This window comes from Galleria mellonella, unplaced genomic scaffold (assembly GCF_026898425.1).
Source record: "Galleria mellonella isolate WM207_F2 unplaced genomic scaffold, CSIRO_AGI_GalMel_v1 utg905, whole genome shotgun sequence".
Taxonomy (NCBI): domain Eukaryota; kingdom Metazoa; phylum Arthropoda; class Insecta; order Lepidoptera; family Pyralidae; genus Galleria; species Galleria mellonella.
This window is the reverse complement of record NW_026442174.1, coordinates 527,405-544,109: the sequence shown is the minus strand read 5'-3', so window position 1 is coordinate 544,109 and position 16,705 is coordinate 527,405. Positions and strand designations below refer to the sequence as shown.

The 16,705-nt window shown below is 30.8% G+C and overlaps 2 protein-coding genes across 2 annotated transcripts; both read right to left on the bottom strand.

The window, feature by feature from the left end:
* Window positions 1-196: 196 nt before the first annotated feature.
* On the bottom strand, window positions 197-2,687 carry LOC113510637 (conserved oligomeric Golgi complex subunit 5). Its single transcript, XM_026894105.3, has one exon. It carries the CDS (start codon window positions 2,549-2,551, stop codon window positions 305-307), a length of 2,247 nt encoding a protein of 748 aa, XP_026749906.2. The 5' UTR covers window positions 2,552-2,687; the 3' UTR covers window positions 197-304.
* A 920-nt stretch (window positions 2,688-3,607) lies between these two features.
* LOC113510731 (GTPase HRas) lies at window positions 3,608-15,525 on the bottom strand. Its single transcript, XM_026894244.3, has 2 exons — window positions 14,888-15,525; window positions 3,608-10,541 (listed from the first exon to the last, which is right to left on the bottom strand). Exons 1-2 carry the CDS (start codon window positions 15,281-15,283, stop codon window positions 10,362-10,364), a joined length of 576 nt encoding a protein of 191 aa, XP_026750045.1. The 5' UTR covers window positions 15,284-15,525; the 3' UTR covers window positions 3,608-10,361.
* Window positions 15,526-16,705: the final 1,180 nt, after the last annotated feature.

Genomic DNA, 16,705 nt, shown 5'->3' with positions numbered 1-16,705 from the left:
TGGTAACCAAAATTCATTAGCGTTTAGCATTTAATTGATAAAAATTGAGTAGATAATTTTTTAAATTTATTTATTTATTACATTTTTATAGAGAATTGCGGAAGAAACCTGGCATAGTATAGAATAAAGTTTTTCCGTTAAATATGGAAGCAAGAGGAAGCATCACTGATATATAATAAAAATAAGGAAAATAAAATTGTAATTGTAAAAATGTTTATTTTAAATATAGTGTTATTTTTTACTAATATTTGTTTTATTTATATAAATTATATTAATAACAATTAATTACTTATATATTTTAAATTTATTTCTTTAACGTCTTTCTACCATCTTCAAGCAGCTGCAATAATACTGGGTAAACTTCATCATAAGTTGTGATCTGATTATCTCTCACATGGTTTTGGTATCTTTGTAAAGCGCCAGCAACAAATTCTATCCTCTCCCTTTCATTCTTGTGGGTCTCCAGCCACTGCATTAATTTCTGTATGTTCCATCCAGCACATGTATGTGGCGCCATCAACTGGGGCCCAGCATGCGAGAACAAATACATCATAACTAGAGAATATGGTAAGCATGCACCCTCAGATTGACTCTTAGCAATGTCTTGAGGTGACTTCTCCAATATTAAATACAATGCTTTCAACTGCCTGTAGTAATCTGCTAATTCAGTGAAGTCACTTACTAAAGGAGACAAAGCTGTCTCCAAATGTTTGCAGTCCATTTGTAGTTTCACTCTACCAAACTTGCTCAGGGGCCTAACATTGCACACATGTTGTATGAACCTCTCAATGCAGACCACAGCAATATTATTACAACACTCTGTAAGAGCAGACTTCTCACGGAACATGGACAAGTATATATCTTTGCATCGTGAGACAAATTGTTGAAGTTCCTTCATGTATGGAGAGCAAGACAAAGATCTCCCAGTTGGATCATCGGCTCTAGTTAAATCAGGTTCATCATGCATTGTCATAAGGATGATATAAAGTGAGTTTTTAATTGATTCAGCATATAACTGAAGGACAGGTAAACTGGATATATCTTTCAAACTGTTTTGTACAATTTGAATACTTTCAGGAGGCAACATTGCATTCATATTTATCAGAACTCTTTTAATGAGTGACGAAAAGTAGTACATTGCATTGCAGAGCTCTGCATTCTTTTGCTGGGAGCTTGTCGGTGATTCTATAATTTGGGCGACATCACTATCCATTGACAGTCTTTGTTCTGCCTCCATATTCATCTGCTTTATAGACTTTGCAACACTATTAGCCAAGCTTATGCTCAGTTGTTTATCACCAAGAGATATACTTAGTGCTTCAGTTATAACTCTTATAGCATTATCTATTTGATCCATAGTGGGTACTTGGTTTAAATGCCACATGCTTCTAACTGGCTCTAGAAGTTTACCAAGTGATTTGGAAAGGAAGGAATTCTCCCACTTGGAAAGACATGAACGGTTCATTTCTAAATCTTTGCATTTTAGTCTAGAATGTAAATCATTGAAGCATTTCAGTAATTTTGGGTAATCAATCTCAATAGATTGGTTGACTGCCAATGGACTCTTCTCTAATTCTGTGCTGAATATTTGTGAGAGGTTAGACCAAAAATTTTTAGCTATGTTTCTGAAATTGCCAATAGCATGAAGTTCATTTATTACATTCTGCAACATGATCACCTTTGAACAAGAGTTACAAATCTCTTCTTTGAACAGTTTCTCAATATTGTCCCAAAGTATTATTTTGAAATCTAATGAACTCATCATATTGGCTTTCCCTGGTGTTGTCTTAGCTGAACCTGATTTTTTTAATTCAAAATGTGATCCCTCCATTTTTACTTGTAAGGCATTGCCAATTTCTTTCTTTAAGTCATTTAATATGTTTTCAACAGTGTTGCGGATCTGCTCTTCAGTACATTGCAAATTATGAAATACTTTGAAACATTGCAGTAACTTAGTTTTATCACCATTAAGCAAGCTAGCCTGTAGTGATGCAGTTGCATTGCTCAATAAGGCCTTTCTTTTATGATCTACTTCCTTTAAAATTTCGTCAAGTAATACGATGCCTTCGAAATTATAATCATTTATTAGCTCGTTAAGTTCGAAAAGTATGATTGCCTCTTTTGCTGGGTTTTCTTTTACGCTTATCAACTTATTCCACAGCATGATGATTTTGGATGTGTGTCTCAGTAAATTGCACGTGGTTTGTACTCTTTCTAACATTAAAGTCTGATTCTCGAGCACCTGATAAGGGGTGACAACACGGTCTTTTAATTTTTGAGCACCTCGTAATAAGCTTTGGACTTGTGATTGTACGGATTCTAAGGTAGTTTCTAAATCGGAAATATGACTTGCCTGAGTTAACAAATCATTGTGTTTCGCTAAGACCTGTTTTTCTAAGCTTTTTCCTAGTTTCTCGATTCCTAATGCCAGTTTATTCACTTGATCGGTGACAGTAAGATTTTCGCTTATTAAAGTTTTCACATTGTCTTCCAGAAATTTGCTGTAAAATGCATCGTTTTCTATTTCTACACATACATCTTTAGCTTCCATTGTATTAGTTTTGTTTTTATTTGGGGTTTTTAAAAAAATTGCATTATGTTTTGTAAATTTAAGAGATTTTTAGATAAAAAATATACGTCGACTACCTACGAACTGACGTGAGATCACAGAGTACTTTCGTGAGACATTTAACGTCACGTCATATAGCATTCACGTCATGACCGTTACCAAAGATAGGTACGTACTGTAACGTATTGGACGTATTGGATTCCACTTATTCTTTACAAATAATGCCTAAATAACACTTTATACAAATCATACTTTATTAGGCATGTCTTTCGTGACGATATTTAAGGACTTAGACGTAGGAATATTTTTGGTATTTTTTTTAACAGTCATATGCACACAATCTTAATGATCTGGGCATCTGATGTGAACAAGAATTAACTAAGGTATGAAGGCCTGTGGTTTCGGAATAGAATAGGCAATCTCCTTTCTTTTCCGTAGGTGTCGTAAGATGCGACTAAAGGAACTTAATGGTCGGGGGACAGGCAGCAGCGTCCCTCTTAAAACATTTATTTATTTATATTTTTGCACACATTGAAAAATGTCTACAGGGCGGACTTAATGCCTGATGGCATTCTCTACCAGTCAACCACCACGTCAAACAGAGAGAGAGAAAATGGCGGTGAACAGATTAAAAAAAAAATAGTAAATTAAATAAATATTTTAAGAGATAACAATTTATGATAAATAAACATACAAACTTACAAAAAATATACACACATAAATCAAATACAATACATATATAAATAATCATACATAGTCTATACTAAATTAAAAAATATATAAATAATAATTATATAACAGATTAAGGCTTTTCATTGTTGTGATAAGTTGAAGTAATGTTCACATTATCAAAAGCCTAACTGCGATTGCAAAACCCGCTTGCTAAGCTTGGCAACTACTGGCAAAGCCCCTTCTTACTGGGGTCTTATGTTTAGCAGTGGACATTTAATGGATGATATGATGAAGCTATTAAGTATAAGTACTTAGCTATATTATTGTAGGTATTTTGAAGTGAGATTATAAATAAAAAAAGCAAAGTTGGCTTGTCAATTTTATTTAGTTCAATTAGCACACATTCTTGTGCTATACTGTTACAGAAGTAATTGTAAAATATCTACTATTTCCAACAAAATTGTGCACTAGCATCAAAGTTGATTTATTACAATATTTCAAAATATTCGTCGATTAAAATGCTTAATATGACGTCATCTCCGTTACCATATACATTATGGAGCAAAGCTTTAAACATTTGATTGTTTAAAAAGTTGAAGGCAGACAAAAATATTATTATGGCAATTAAAAATTTTGGATAGGTACCTCATTTTTTATGGCAGCATTCGACATCATTCGATTACGTAATCTATAAAAAGCAAATTAGGTATTATTTATATCGTACTACTTAGTTAATTATATAAAATAACTTAAATCCTATAGCAAACTGTCAATTAAAACCCATGTTTATTTGTTGCGTAATTAAAATTCGTTTCGGTTAGTTCATTGTATTGTATTTATAGTAAGAACAAGGGCCAGCGCTAACCAACACGATGTGCAATAAGCTCTAGTCACCAAAGTATGGCCGTGTTCTATCTACATTTTAAACACACAGTGACAAAATTTTAGAATTTTTTCAATTAATAAAAGGCTATACTTTATTATAACAATGTATCAATCAATTGGTGAGCGCTGGGCCTAGGAAATAAAAGAATTAGGTCACACAATGATTATGATCGTATTTTATAGGTACTGCACTCTAATTCCTGTTTCATACTTATGTAATAACTTATAAACAATTTACTTAGCATACATGTGTTTAAATACCGGCAAATAACTTGAACACTTTACTAATACCACGTGCCTGCTATCATAGTATCAATTATACGTATAAAAGCGTTCAACTACTTGCGCAAGCTTTATGTTCGAGTTATTTGTCGCGAACTGTTTATTTGTTGGAAAGGAAACTATCTATATTATGTACATTATACTAAGACAAAGAACATTCATAATATGGTGTAAAACGGATACTTACTACAAAATAAATTTCTGATCAATTTAAATATCTATCAGTATCTCTTTACAACTTTATTTTTTTTTGTTCTAGTAATTATGTAAATAGAGATACCAATAGATAACTCATTGTTAGTATTTTTAAGTGGGAATATTTTTCTTTTATTACCAAACTGGTTGATTCTCTGCCAAATTACTGATTCAATGAATGAATTCATTCATTAAATTATTTTTTGTGGTCGAAATTATATGACGATAGATAGGTTATAGAGCATTTTATGTACGAAAAACGCCATGAAGATAAAACAACTCAAAATCTTTTTTCGATGTGGTAATTTGGCGGCAAATCTGCGAGTTTAAATCTGATTATTTGACGACTATAACAAAATTTATTGGCAATAGAGAAAACCGCACCATTTTTAATTCCTGTAAGATTAAAAATATATATATTTATTAACCTAGAGGCGCGAACAAATTTTTATGTGTACAAAGATACAGAATATTACAATATTACATTGTAATTAAACAAAGGCTACTTATAATTGTTACAAAAATACTTTTTTATTACGTTTGTGTAGTAATGTACCAGTGTTTTATTCACATGGTTCTGATGATAGTTTCAAAAATTATACATGTTACCATTTTTAATTTTTTTTTTTCAATTTTATTCATATTGACTGTCCATTTTTTTACACATTTTTAAAAGAGGTACAATTAATTGCGAATAACGCGTAGGACATAACATCTTATTCGTAATGTATCACCAATATATCGATAAATTTTTTGCGCGTATATATGAGAATTTATAAACATAAACAATAGGGGTTTTTTTTTTTTAATTTAAATGTGCTTTTTCTGTGGTTTGTCTATTTTATGCGTTTATTATTTCGATAAAAAGATATATAAAGACTATTTAAAAATGTCAAGTAGGAAAACCAGTCAGTTTTCAGATGTCCGGCATCATTTTAATGGTCATATTTTTTTTTCTATATATTACTATTCGAAAATTAGTTGCCTATTATTTTGATTTACAAAACGATTCCGCTTATAATTGAGTTCGAGCATATTTTGACTACAAGTAAAATTAGCTACAGTAGAAAACATTCAACAATGACCCTTATATTACGCTATAACCTTTCTATATCGAACACAACGAAAAGCCATCGCCACATGTGCAGTGTACGCAGAACTTTGCGCGTGATTCATGTCACGCATACTTTCATTATTTCATCCACTAAGAAGCCTATTCTGAGAATAATCGCAACGTAGTAATTTTCTGTATTTGGTGGTTATTTTTTTATCATTTTGTTGTATTTTACACTTATTTTATATACAACATTCCAAATTTATATTGTAATTATGAGAAACCAGACAACAAATGTCTGGAAAATGACAAATAAATGTCAAAATTTAGAAATGTTCACATTTTCTTTTTGCATGTCTGCATCCATTATGTTACAGAGCGTCATCTACTGTTACAATCGTAAGTAGCTTATGACTGGGGACTACAAACACGATGATTTATTATATAGATAGATGATTTGAAGTTTAATACATTATGTACGTATTTATTGACTGTATTTTGAAGACTTTCCCCATAATAGTACGACATGTGACTACACCATCCTGAGCGATCACAGAGACAACATGAATGCGGTCAATCAAAAAATGAATGTTCTACTCTCAAAGGTTGGCCGCACTATGCCGGCTTACTAAGTGCTTTTTTTATAATTCGTTTGAAGAATCTGATGTTATAGGACTTAGGGAACATGTCAAGGGGAAGGTCATTCTCTTATGTAAAATGACAAAAATTAGACAAACGTGACATTTACAAAAACCTCGATTTTATTGTTTAAAGTTTCATAAGCAGGCTCGCGCTCGCGTCATAGCCGCTCGTGATTAAGGGTCTCGAATTGATCGTGCAACTAGTCGGTCTTTCTCGATCTAATTACACGTAAGTTAAACCGGTAGTTATTACATTAAAAAAACCCGATTGTTAAATTATAGTAAAATATTACTCTAAAATTAACGAACTATGGCCGCTATATTCAACGTGAAAAACATTACCCTCCATTTTTGAGCAGTCGGTAAAACCACCAAATATGACAGAAGCGCGGTGACACTGCGATTCCGGGCAAGAGAGCTTGATTAAGTGTAACTCGATTAGACTGTGTGTGCGTAATAGATCTGCATTATGGTTGAACAATTTTCTCTGTAGCCTACAAGTATATCAATTATTATTGAGCTAAACAAATTTATAGTTACATTTATGTATAAAATAACATAAGTTGAATATTATTCTTAACTTATACAATATAATATAGTAAGTTGTTAATTGCGTATGAGAATTATCAATTCTGTATAATATTATTGGGTATAAATTAAGTTCATTGAACGTTTTTGTACATTTATCTGATTATAAATAAACAGAAATAAAGATTTTCACTATGACGCATATAAGCAGAAGAAGCAGCAAAAGCATGCTCATATTTTTATCGTTTATTTGTTAGAAATCGACACATTTTCATTATTATTTTGCATTAACCAGTTAATGGGGGTCGATGCTTTAACCAATCTCTAAAAAGAAAAAAAAAATAATAAGTACAGTTTAAATGCCAAGAATGGATTATCCATCGACAATCAACTTAAAAAAGTATATTTGACTCAATTCTGTTATTCAGTTCTTACTTTGTCTTTAAAATAATATTGTGGCGTAGTATCAAATTGAAATATTAGTTTTATAGAGAATAACTTGTATATTACAAATGAAATTGTATTAAAAAAACACATTTTAACTATTTCGTTAAACTTTAATTAAATCCAATTCATAAAAAAAAAATTCGACATTGATCGTTTAAAGGGTCCTTTATGTAAGTTTAATAGTTTTGTATTTACATTAGATCATTATGATATTAGATCAACAATACACATTAGATATTAAATATGTGGTCAAAGCATTAAAAATGTTACAAAAAGTCATTCACTTTCAAATTTCTAAAATTTGTAATTTTGATTTGATACCAATTTTAGGTTACTTTATTTCTATATAAATTATAATTAAAAATTAAATGATTAATAGATAGATTGTAATTGTTGATTATTAAAAATCACCTGTAACTTTTGCATTGGTAATAATATTTATTTAACTAAACATATGTATGAAAATAGTAAAGTAGGTACATTGTTAGTTGGCAGATAAAACTATGAGAATGATTCATTTTGTTAAATGCGCTCATTCTATTAATATTGTATTCAAGCTATTTGTCATATAAATACCTAGAATTGTAAAGTATTATGAAACATCTTGTTCATAAGATTTATAATTTTCCTTTTAGGTTATTAATAAATATGGAAATTAGACGACTCCAATTCTAGTAAGGTATGGCGTTTTTGACTAAGAAAAAGTGATTTCAGATCGCATTTTATGCATATAGCTGCCGGGTTACCTATCTCTCTATATATTCATGCTATGATCTTTAGAGGGCAAACAGTACAGGGAAAAAGTCATTAGAGTTCTTGGTTTTATATATCTAATCTGCAGGAAATTTGTAAAACATCACTTTTATTATTTTATTGAATTAATTCATGTCAATTCATGTAACGACCATAGAGAATTGTGTTAAAAATAAACTATTAAAATCTCGATTCGAATATAAAATACAAATTGTATTTTTATAAATAAATATTTTATCACTAGCGATAATCTTATCCCGATTATGGCATTTATATAATAGTAATCACTGACATGCTCTGTATCTTGTTGTATAACAAATGTTTTTAATAATAAAATAGTAGCGAGCGATTTTGGTATCCAGCACATTGAATCGGACTCTACGAAGACGCAGGCATTCAGCGTTTACGACCAACTTATTAATTAGATGAGTAATGTCAGTTTTGTTAATGTTATATTATTAAATTAGCCATTTCTAATCAATCGAATCATGCGCAATCACGAATTATAGAATGGTCTATTCTCAAACATATCGAATGTCGATTGCAACAAATCGTAAAATGAAAAATAAACACAAACTTTTTCCATTAGAATAAACACTTGTCTCTCTATTCTACCTATCCATATTTATATATAGATAGCCTTGTGTGTTGCAAGCTTATCACTATTGACGTGTAAAATATTCCCATCTCAGAATGTTGATTGTTATTTTAATATAGTGTTATGGCAAATCAGACTCGCCACAAGTGTACTATGACCCTTAATAGCACCTTGAGAGGTTGGCGATAGAGGCAGAGATTGAGTTTTCACATTTTCAAGGTAATATGTCAAAATTTAACATACATATATATATACACGCCATTCTCGTCAATATATTTTATATGTAAAAGTACACTGACTGCCAAGCGACACGAATCTTATTACGTGAATTCAATTAGTACATCGTATTTATGATACGGCGTTTCTGCTATACTCAAAAGTACAGTACTTTTAACGGCCGTACGATATTTTATATTTAATGCAAATTAATGTATCTAGTCTCATATCATACAACTCAATCTCCAAGTTCACTTTTAAGCCCGAACCATCCCGTCAATTGAACGAGACTCTTTCTATCAAAATGTACTTGTTGCCAAGCCAAACGATTGGCTGCTAGACATAAAAATATGCATTGTATGCTGGTAACTAATGTTTACGGATATTCATCGTATTAGTTTTCATATATCAATATTCAGAGATTTACACCTCAATTTCTTAGATACACCTAGCTTAATTAATTGAACTGGTTTTGTGGGCTTCCGGTAGCTTAGATACTGGAAAATAAAATTTGTTCTTATCTATTTCCATAGACGTTTTTATGAGAAGAGACTATTAATAACGTAGTGAAATTTAATTTATAATATAATATATAAAGGAAGAAAACTCTATTTGAGTTATGCTCGCCTTTGTACATCTGATTATCCCTGTCATATTCTTATAACTGGTGTGTACAATAGAGAATTAAATAAAATAAATAAAGAATTGGTAAAGTCAAAAGTAAATAATACAAGGAAGCTATATTTAAGTCAAAACTGTGTTTGACTGATGTTGACCAAGTAGTATTTCCTGATTTTTCTTTGTATAACTTACTGCTGACCATGACAGACATATATTGTACACATAATAATATGATTAAATTAGTCAACCAGACATTTATGCCACATTTTTTTTCCATATGACAATGAAAGATTTTGGGCTCTCAGAATTAATGGGGAATTGATTCCATGACAAGAATGAAAGTGGCCTATATAGCCTATCTTTTTGGTCTCGTTTATGAATCATAGTGAGGCGTGTAGTGCGAGGAGAAAATTATATAAATTGATGGTATGTGTAGACGATTATGTTTATATTGATAAACGCTTTTTTTTATACCACAAAGGTGGCAAATGAGCATTCAGCCCGTAGTCTACAGACGTATGCAACAACAGGGACGTCAAGTGCGCATTGCCAACCCTAAAGAAACCTAAATACGCTCTTTCTGAAGAGCCTCATACACTCTTACTTATGGAAAACCTCGGCAGGTTCTGAGCATTTGACAGCCCTATGTCGTAATCTACACAAAGCTTCGCAACACGCGCCGCACAATTTTTTACTTCTCCTTAAACGAGATATTATTTCAACAATGAACTATTGCATATTCACAATAACATGTACTTTTAATAATATATGAATACAAGCTTACCGTTAAGCAATATTTCCAGCGCTAGGATATGGTTCACGAGTGGAGTACTAAACGAAGTTCAATGGACTCTAATAGATGATATCCATAAATATCAGTTGTTACATTAATTATATATTTTACAGTAGTATGCACTTGAACGGGGCCCGGGTGCCCCTTTTGTTTCCTCTCCTATATTTTTTGCCGCGGCTCTCTTTGTCCTTGCGGATTTCGCGGACTAGGGTGTAGAAGGCGTCGTCGACTCCCATCCGCGTCTTGGCCGATGTCTCCACAAAGGGTACGTCGTAACTCCGCGCCACCTGGAAAGTATTATTTTGAACTATTACTACTTTTTTTTTTTTTCCAAAATTATTTGGTTCGCGATTGGGAGATGAGTATTTAGCTGAAACGTCTTAGTTGACTTAAGCTGCGATTTGATACAGAATAAATCTCTAATACCTATTCTAATTCTTGCACGCGTAATTTATTTTGATAGTGCTTCGGGTGTTCTTTTTTCACAGCAGCAAGAAACTATTACTACTTTCGTTCGTTGTAAAGGTTCTGTACTTAGAAAATTGAAAAGGTCAAAAACGCTTTTTGTAAAGAACGCCAATTTTTTTGTAGAATAACAATAAAATTAGAACACTAGCTGGTATAGTGTAGTGTGCAATATTGTATGTGACACACAAGTGAAGTGTGTGAATTGAATAAATACTTCACTATTTTACTAAAATAAGTGTTATCTTGTTGTAAACAATATCACTGGTTATTCGAATAGAATTATTTTGTTTAATTCCGCTACCATTAGTATGTATGTGACCGCCAACACTCGAAGATTGATCACCATTATTGATATCAGAAGATCTACAACCTTCTATATTAGCCTTTAATCTCAGACTGTCATTTCGTCCACGCATGTTTTGTGACACGTGTTTCACTTTTAAACGAGGCATCTTTAAGCAAATTATTAGATCGCTTCTCGGAGTCCAATCAAGTGACCATTAACGCTTCACTGTCAGCCGTTGTTCTAAAGTATAATGTAACAATATACACATTTATGATGTTCCTGAGAAAACAAAACAGCGGTAAGTTTCTTTGTGACCATTCGAAGTTTTTGGTTGAGGAGATAGGGCACTCTATCATCTTTATTTGCAGTCACTTCATATTATGCACTATCTCTCTGGCCAACGTTGTCGTTTACAAAATCTCTTTTATATATACAAACTAGCTGACTCGGTTAACATTGTTTTGCTCCCTACCGCCACCTACTGCGTCCAGTTTTCTAATCGGGATAAAAACTACTGTATGTATCACATTTACAATTACAAAATTTTATTAAATTTGGTTGAGCAGTTTCGTTGATTAATGTGAACAAATATTGTAACATAGGGTTCTTATATATATATTTGAATACTTTTGACCGCATGCTTTAGTCAATAATACTAAAATAACAGTTAAAAGCACCTAACCTAACCGCAAATTTGCAGTTAAAAGTACTAATAACCAATAACTTTCAGTGAAAACCACTTTTGACTAACCTGTTCAGTCAAAAGTACTTTTGACTGATTTCGCTAGTCAATAGTACTTTTGACTGGTTAAGAGTTTTGACTGTAACATATATATTAGCTTTTACCTGCGACTTTGTTTGCGTCACCAGGATATGTTTACTAACTGGGATAAAAAGAAGCCTGTATCTATCTCCATCCCATATAGTATGTATACACCAAATATCAGTGATTGGTTAAGCTGTTAAGGTAACAAACAATCAAACATACTCATATTCATTTTAATATTCATAATATTAGTAAGGTTTAAGAATACAGACATGACAAAGTTATATAAATTTTATGGGAATTCCCCTAATGTTTTATTTACTCATAAATCTAAATCAAATAAAGGAATTTTACTATAATCATTATGAACAAACATTGTTATTTGTTGAAATAAAATTGTAACTACTTTATTACATTGTAAATTATACTCCATGCAGAGTATACAGCAACAATGATTCAATGACTTGATCATTTAATATGATTATAATTGTTGGTAATAATAGAAGACTATTTGACTATTTTATTACTTTTTAATGTATCTGTCCATCTGTAATTATTTGTTTTGTATTTAATAAGATTACAGTGATACAAGCCTAAAGTTTAGAGCAGGAATCACTGTTAAAGTGTTACCTTGTGGAAGTTATAAAACATCTTTATCATTGTTATAAATGAGAATAATTGTATTAATATTACTTTTTTTTATACAACTTAGAATGGCAAACAAGTTGACAGCCTACCTGATGGAAAGTGGTAACCATTGCCTATAGACATGAGCAGTACCATGGACATAACAAAATATACTGTTTCACCCATGATGATCACCATGGGGGGTCCCCCATGCGTTGTCATTTCTTAGGACTCAGGTGTTATTTCTCTGTACCCAGTAAATTCACTTAAACAATATATAAAATCAAAATGAAGGACCCCATAGAAATGAATATAGATATCCAACTGGGATGATATGATGAGATATTGAAATGGGTGATTACCTTTTTTAGCTATCAATGTCCAAAAGATGATAGATTTTGGAATGATACCAAATTTGCTCATGCCTACTGACTACTGCTACATACCCTAGTATCAATGAAAACCTGTACACCTAATATGAAAAACTACTCACTGTCACTAGTAAACCTCAGTTATAGGCTCATGTCTATAGGCGACGGTTACCACTTTCCATCAGGTGAGCTGTCAGCTTGTTTGCTATTCTAAGTTGAATAAAAAAATATATTACTACTATACTGCTAGTAGTATTTTTTTTATCTATGTAAAGTTATATAAAAATTAAAACTTGACTTCATTAAAATAGAAGTTAAAAAAAAAAAAAAAAAAAAACTAATAAGAGGCCGGAAATGATATCATTATTCAGGTAAGCTATGCATATATATGCTATATATATTATAAAAGAAAAAAGAGGCAGACAAAAGCCTAAAAGTTATTAAAAAAAATATTATGAAATTTAGATATGTTCCATAATTAAATTATTAAAATGGTTAAGAAAATTTGATGATCATTTATTAGTATGATACTTTTTTACACTTGACATATTCAATTGTATTAAACAATCTCAGTTAGTCTTTATTGAAGTTGTTTTAATTATATTTAAATGCACTATTGGCACTTAATGTAATGAAAAATTTTTTGCAGGTAAATACCTGCTTCTTTATTGCTGATGTTTTATTTCATTCATTAAAAAAAAAAAAAAGATCATTATACTAGTATATAATCAATAAATACAAAACCTTTTCTGTTATTATTTGTTCAATATCAATTATTTAGTAAATAATGCCCAGTTATCAATATATAAAGAACAAATTGTAAGTGATCACATTTCAATTGTCTAGGTATACAAATAATGTATACAAACAAAAGTTAGATACACAACTACAACTGTTGTGTAAACAATATTCTTAAATCACCAACAAGTGGTTCAATTCCATGATACTGTTCAAACATATTATACTCTATGGTTTGTATTGTTGAAATTATCACAGAAACACTTTCAATATGAAATTAGTAGCAAATTGGAAGATTCAATCAATTAATACTATTATTGAGTTGTGGTCTATTTGTGTGTGACACACATAGCAAAAACATATTTTATAGTGTTTTCTTTTTATAATTATGTAATTATTTGATTGTATTAATTTAGTTGAGAATTTATGTCATAGATTAATCAAATAAAGTGTTTACCTATCTATGCATCTAATATTGTTTTTTTTTTTTTATTTGAAATACTATTGGACAATGGCAAATTATCTTATGTTAATATATCTTGAGTCAATTAATTTTTTTGTTCACATTTTCGTTAAGTTCTATTGAAATAGACTATTGTCATTATTATACTTTCCTCGTCTGGGGTCTATGAAATTTAAATTTTAAGAGCATATAATATATCATCACATTTGATAGAGTTTTGTATTTTTACAGTAATGTTGAAAAAAGTTCAAAATAGCTGTTCTACATTATAGGATAGTCATTACATATAGTGGACATATTTACTCTCCAAGATATGATAGTAAATACCATTAGCAATCAGACAATGAGATATTTGGGTTTAATATAGATATACAATTAAATAAAAGAATAATAATAGCTTTCATATTTTATAAATAATTAGTCAACCTGATGATATTCCTGATATTCAATATAAATTTCAAATTTTATTACATATCTAAACAGATATAATAAAATGGTAATCAAAACCAGACATGTCTGTATGTAGGGCATTTGTTTTATAAAAAATATAAGAACATTTAAAATAAATTTAATAGTTTAACTTATTGTTGAATATGCCTTGTTTACACATTTTATTTCAGATTACAATATTTACATTGTTCGAATTCCAGAGATCCTATTCATCATTTATATTTTATTATCTTTCTTAGTATTTACAAACAATTATATTTATTATTTAGTTTTTTTTTTTATTTAGATATTAATTCTTTAGATGCAAAAATAACTTATGTAAAAGGACATACTTCCGCCCCACTGACCAATATTACTAATATATTATGGGTCTTTGTATCCAACTGACCTTCAGTTTGTAAATCAAATACATAAACAATGTGTCACTTATTGTAATACTATTAAACTGTGTGTGAAATACTTACTTCTCGTGCTTGTGTCATGTCGACAGCCCACGCCTGTAGGTCACACTTGTTACCCACCAGCACCATGGGCACTTCTTCCGCGTCCTTGACGCGTTTGATTTGCTCTCGATACGAGCCAATGTCCTCGAAACTTTTAGCACTGTTCACCGCAAACACCAGCAGGAACCCTTCCCCCGTCCGCATGTATTGATCCCTCATTGCGGAATACTCCTCTTGACCAGCCGTATCGAGAATATCCAGTAAGCACGTTTCACCATCAATCACCACTTGTTTCCTATACGAATCCTCAATAGTAGGATCATACTCGTCCACAAAATGATTTTGTATAAGTTGTATAGTCAATGCGGATTTACCGACGCCTCCAGCACCTACCACCACCAATTTGTACTCGGTCATGTTGCGTCGAGATAGGCAAAATATTTTTCACACCAACAATGTCACTGCACCAAGAAACAACGCCCCAGCGACGTGCCACACCTCTTGTATATTACTCACATTGGCATGGCTGTCGCGGCCTATGTTATTGCACTCGCTGTGTCCGTAAAACGGCTAATTAATGTATTATTAGAGACAAATGCAATAAATAACAATGAGGCGGTTCACTCACCCTTTTACGACACAAGAGTCTGTGTTGCTATTATAATTAATTGCTATACGTCATACCGGAAATAGGTAGATATTTATTCTTAAACAAAAAACTACCATACATTTTATTTTTTGAGTCGAACATATGTAACAAAAGTGTTTATGGGGAAATAATTACCATTGTGAATTATTATAAAAAAGAAATGAATGATTGCTTTAATTAAAATTTATTTACAATTAGAATTAGAAGTAACCAACAAAGAAATGAATAACCGTAGATAAAGAATTATAAAATATAAATTTAAATTATTTTTGATTTTGGAGAATAATAAAAGATCAATGATTTAATAGTAGGTAACTGCTAAAAGCTTAATATATATCATATCTTGATTAAAATAAAACTAAACGAGAAAAATATTAGAAATGGCTGTATAATAATATACTTTTGCTGCAGTCTTTGTATCAACAACGAATTCAACTAATAATCTAGTGTCATCTAATATCAACTTGACATTATTGACATATTCACAGTTCGTGTTGATTCATTAATATTTTTGTTTTAGAAATATTGAAACAAAAATCTTAAATTTTCGTTTTGGGTTTGGTTATAAATTATAAATAGTTGGTTGTGCAGTGAATAATGCAATATTTCTTTATTGTGTTAAATCTTTAATATGCACTGTCTTATGGGATAATTAGATAAAATATTACTAACTACCAGCATTCCATTAGTATTTATATGTTATTTATATCTTTTAAAAGAACAAAATTTGTAAACAAGGTATCAATAATTATCATTTAAATCTGAAGAGATAATTTTTTTTATTTTTTCATTAAAAAACATTTATTTCTGATTTCAGAACCATGACTAAGCTAATAGAGTGGATATCAGTCATCTCAGCGGTGTTTGCTGTATGGTACTCTTTAGTAGGAGGATACGTGAAGCATCCCGCAATAGAAAATAATATGACATTAATATTATTTTCGCCTTTAATATTTATTGTATTGTTTGCCATATATGCACCCACTGTTATTCTTTATCGTGTTTTTACATTTAATAATTGTGAAGATGCAGCCAAAGAGCTTCAACAGGAAATACTTGAGGCTAAAAAAGACTTACATGAGAAAGGACTTAGGTGGTGATTGAATCATTCCAGTTGTTTAAATCTAAGATACAATGTTGTCATTTTTAATAAATTGTACAAATTGCTACTTTGTCTGAATTTTAAATAC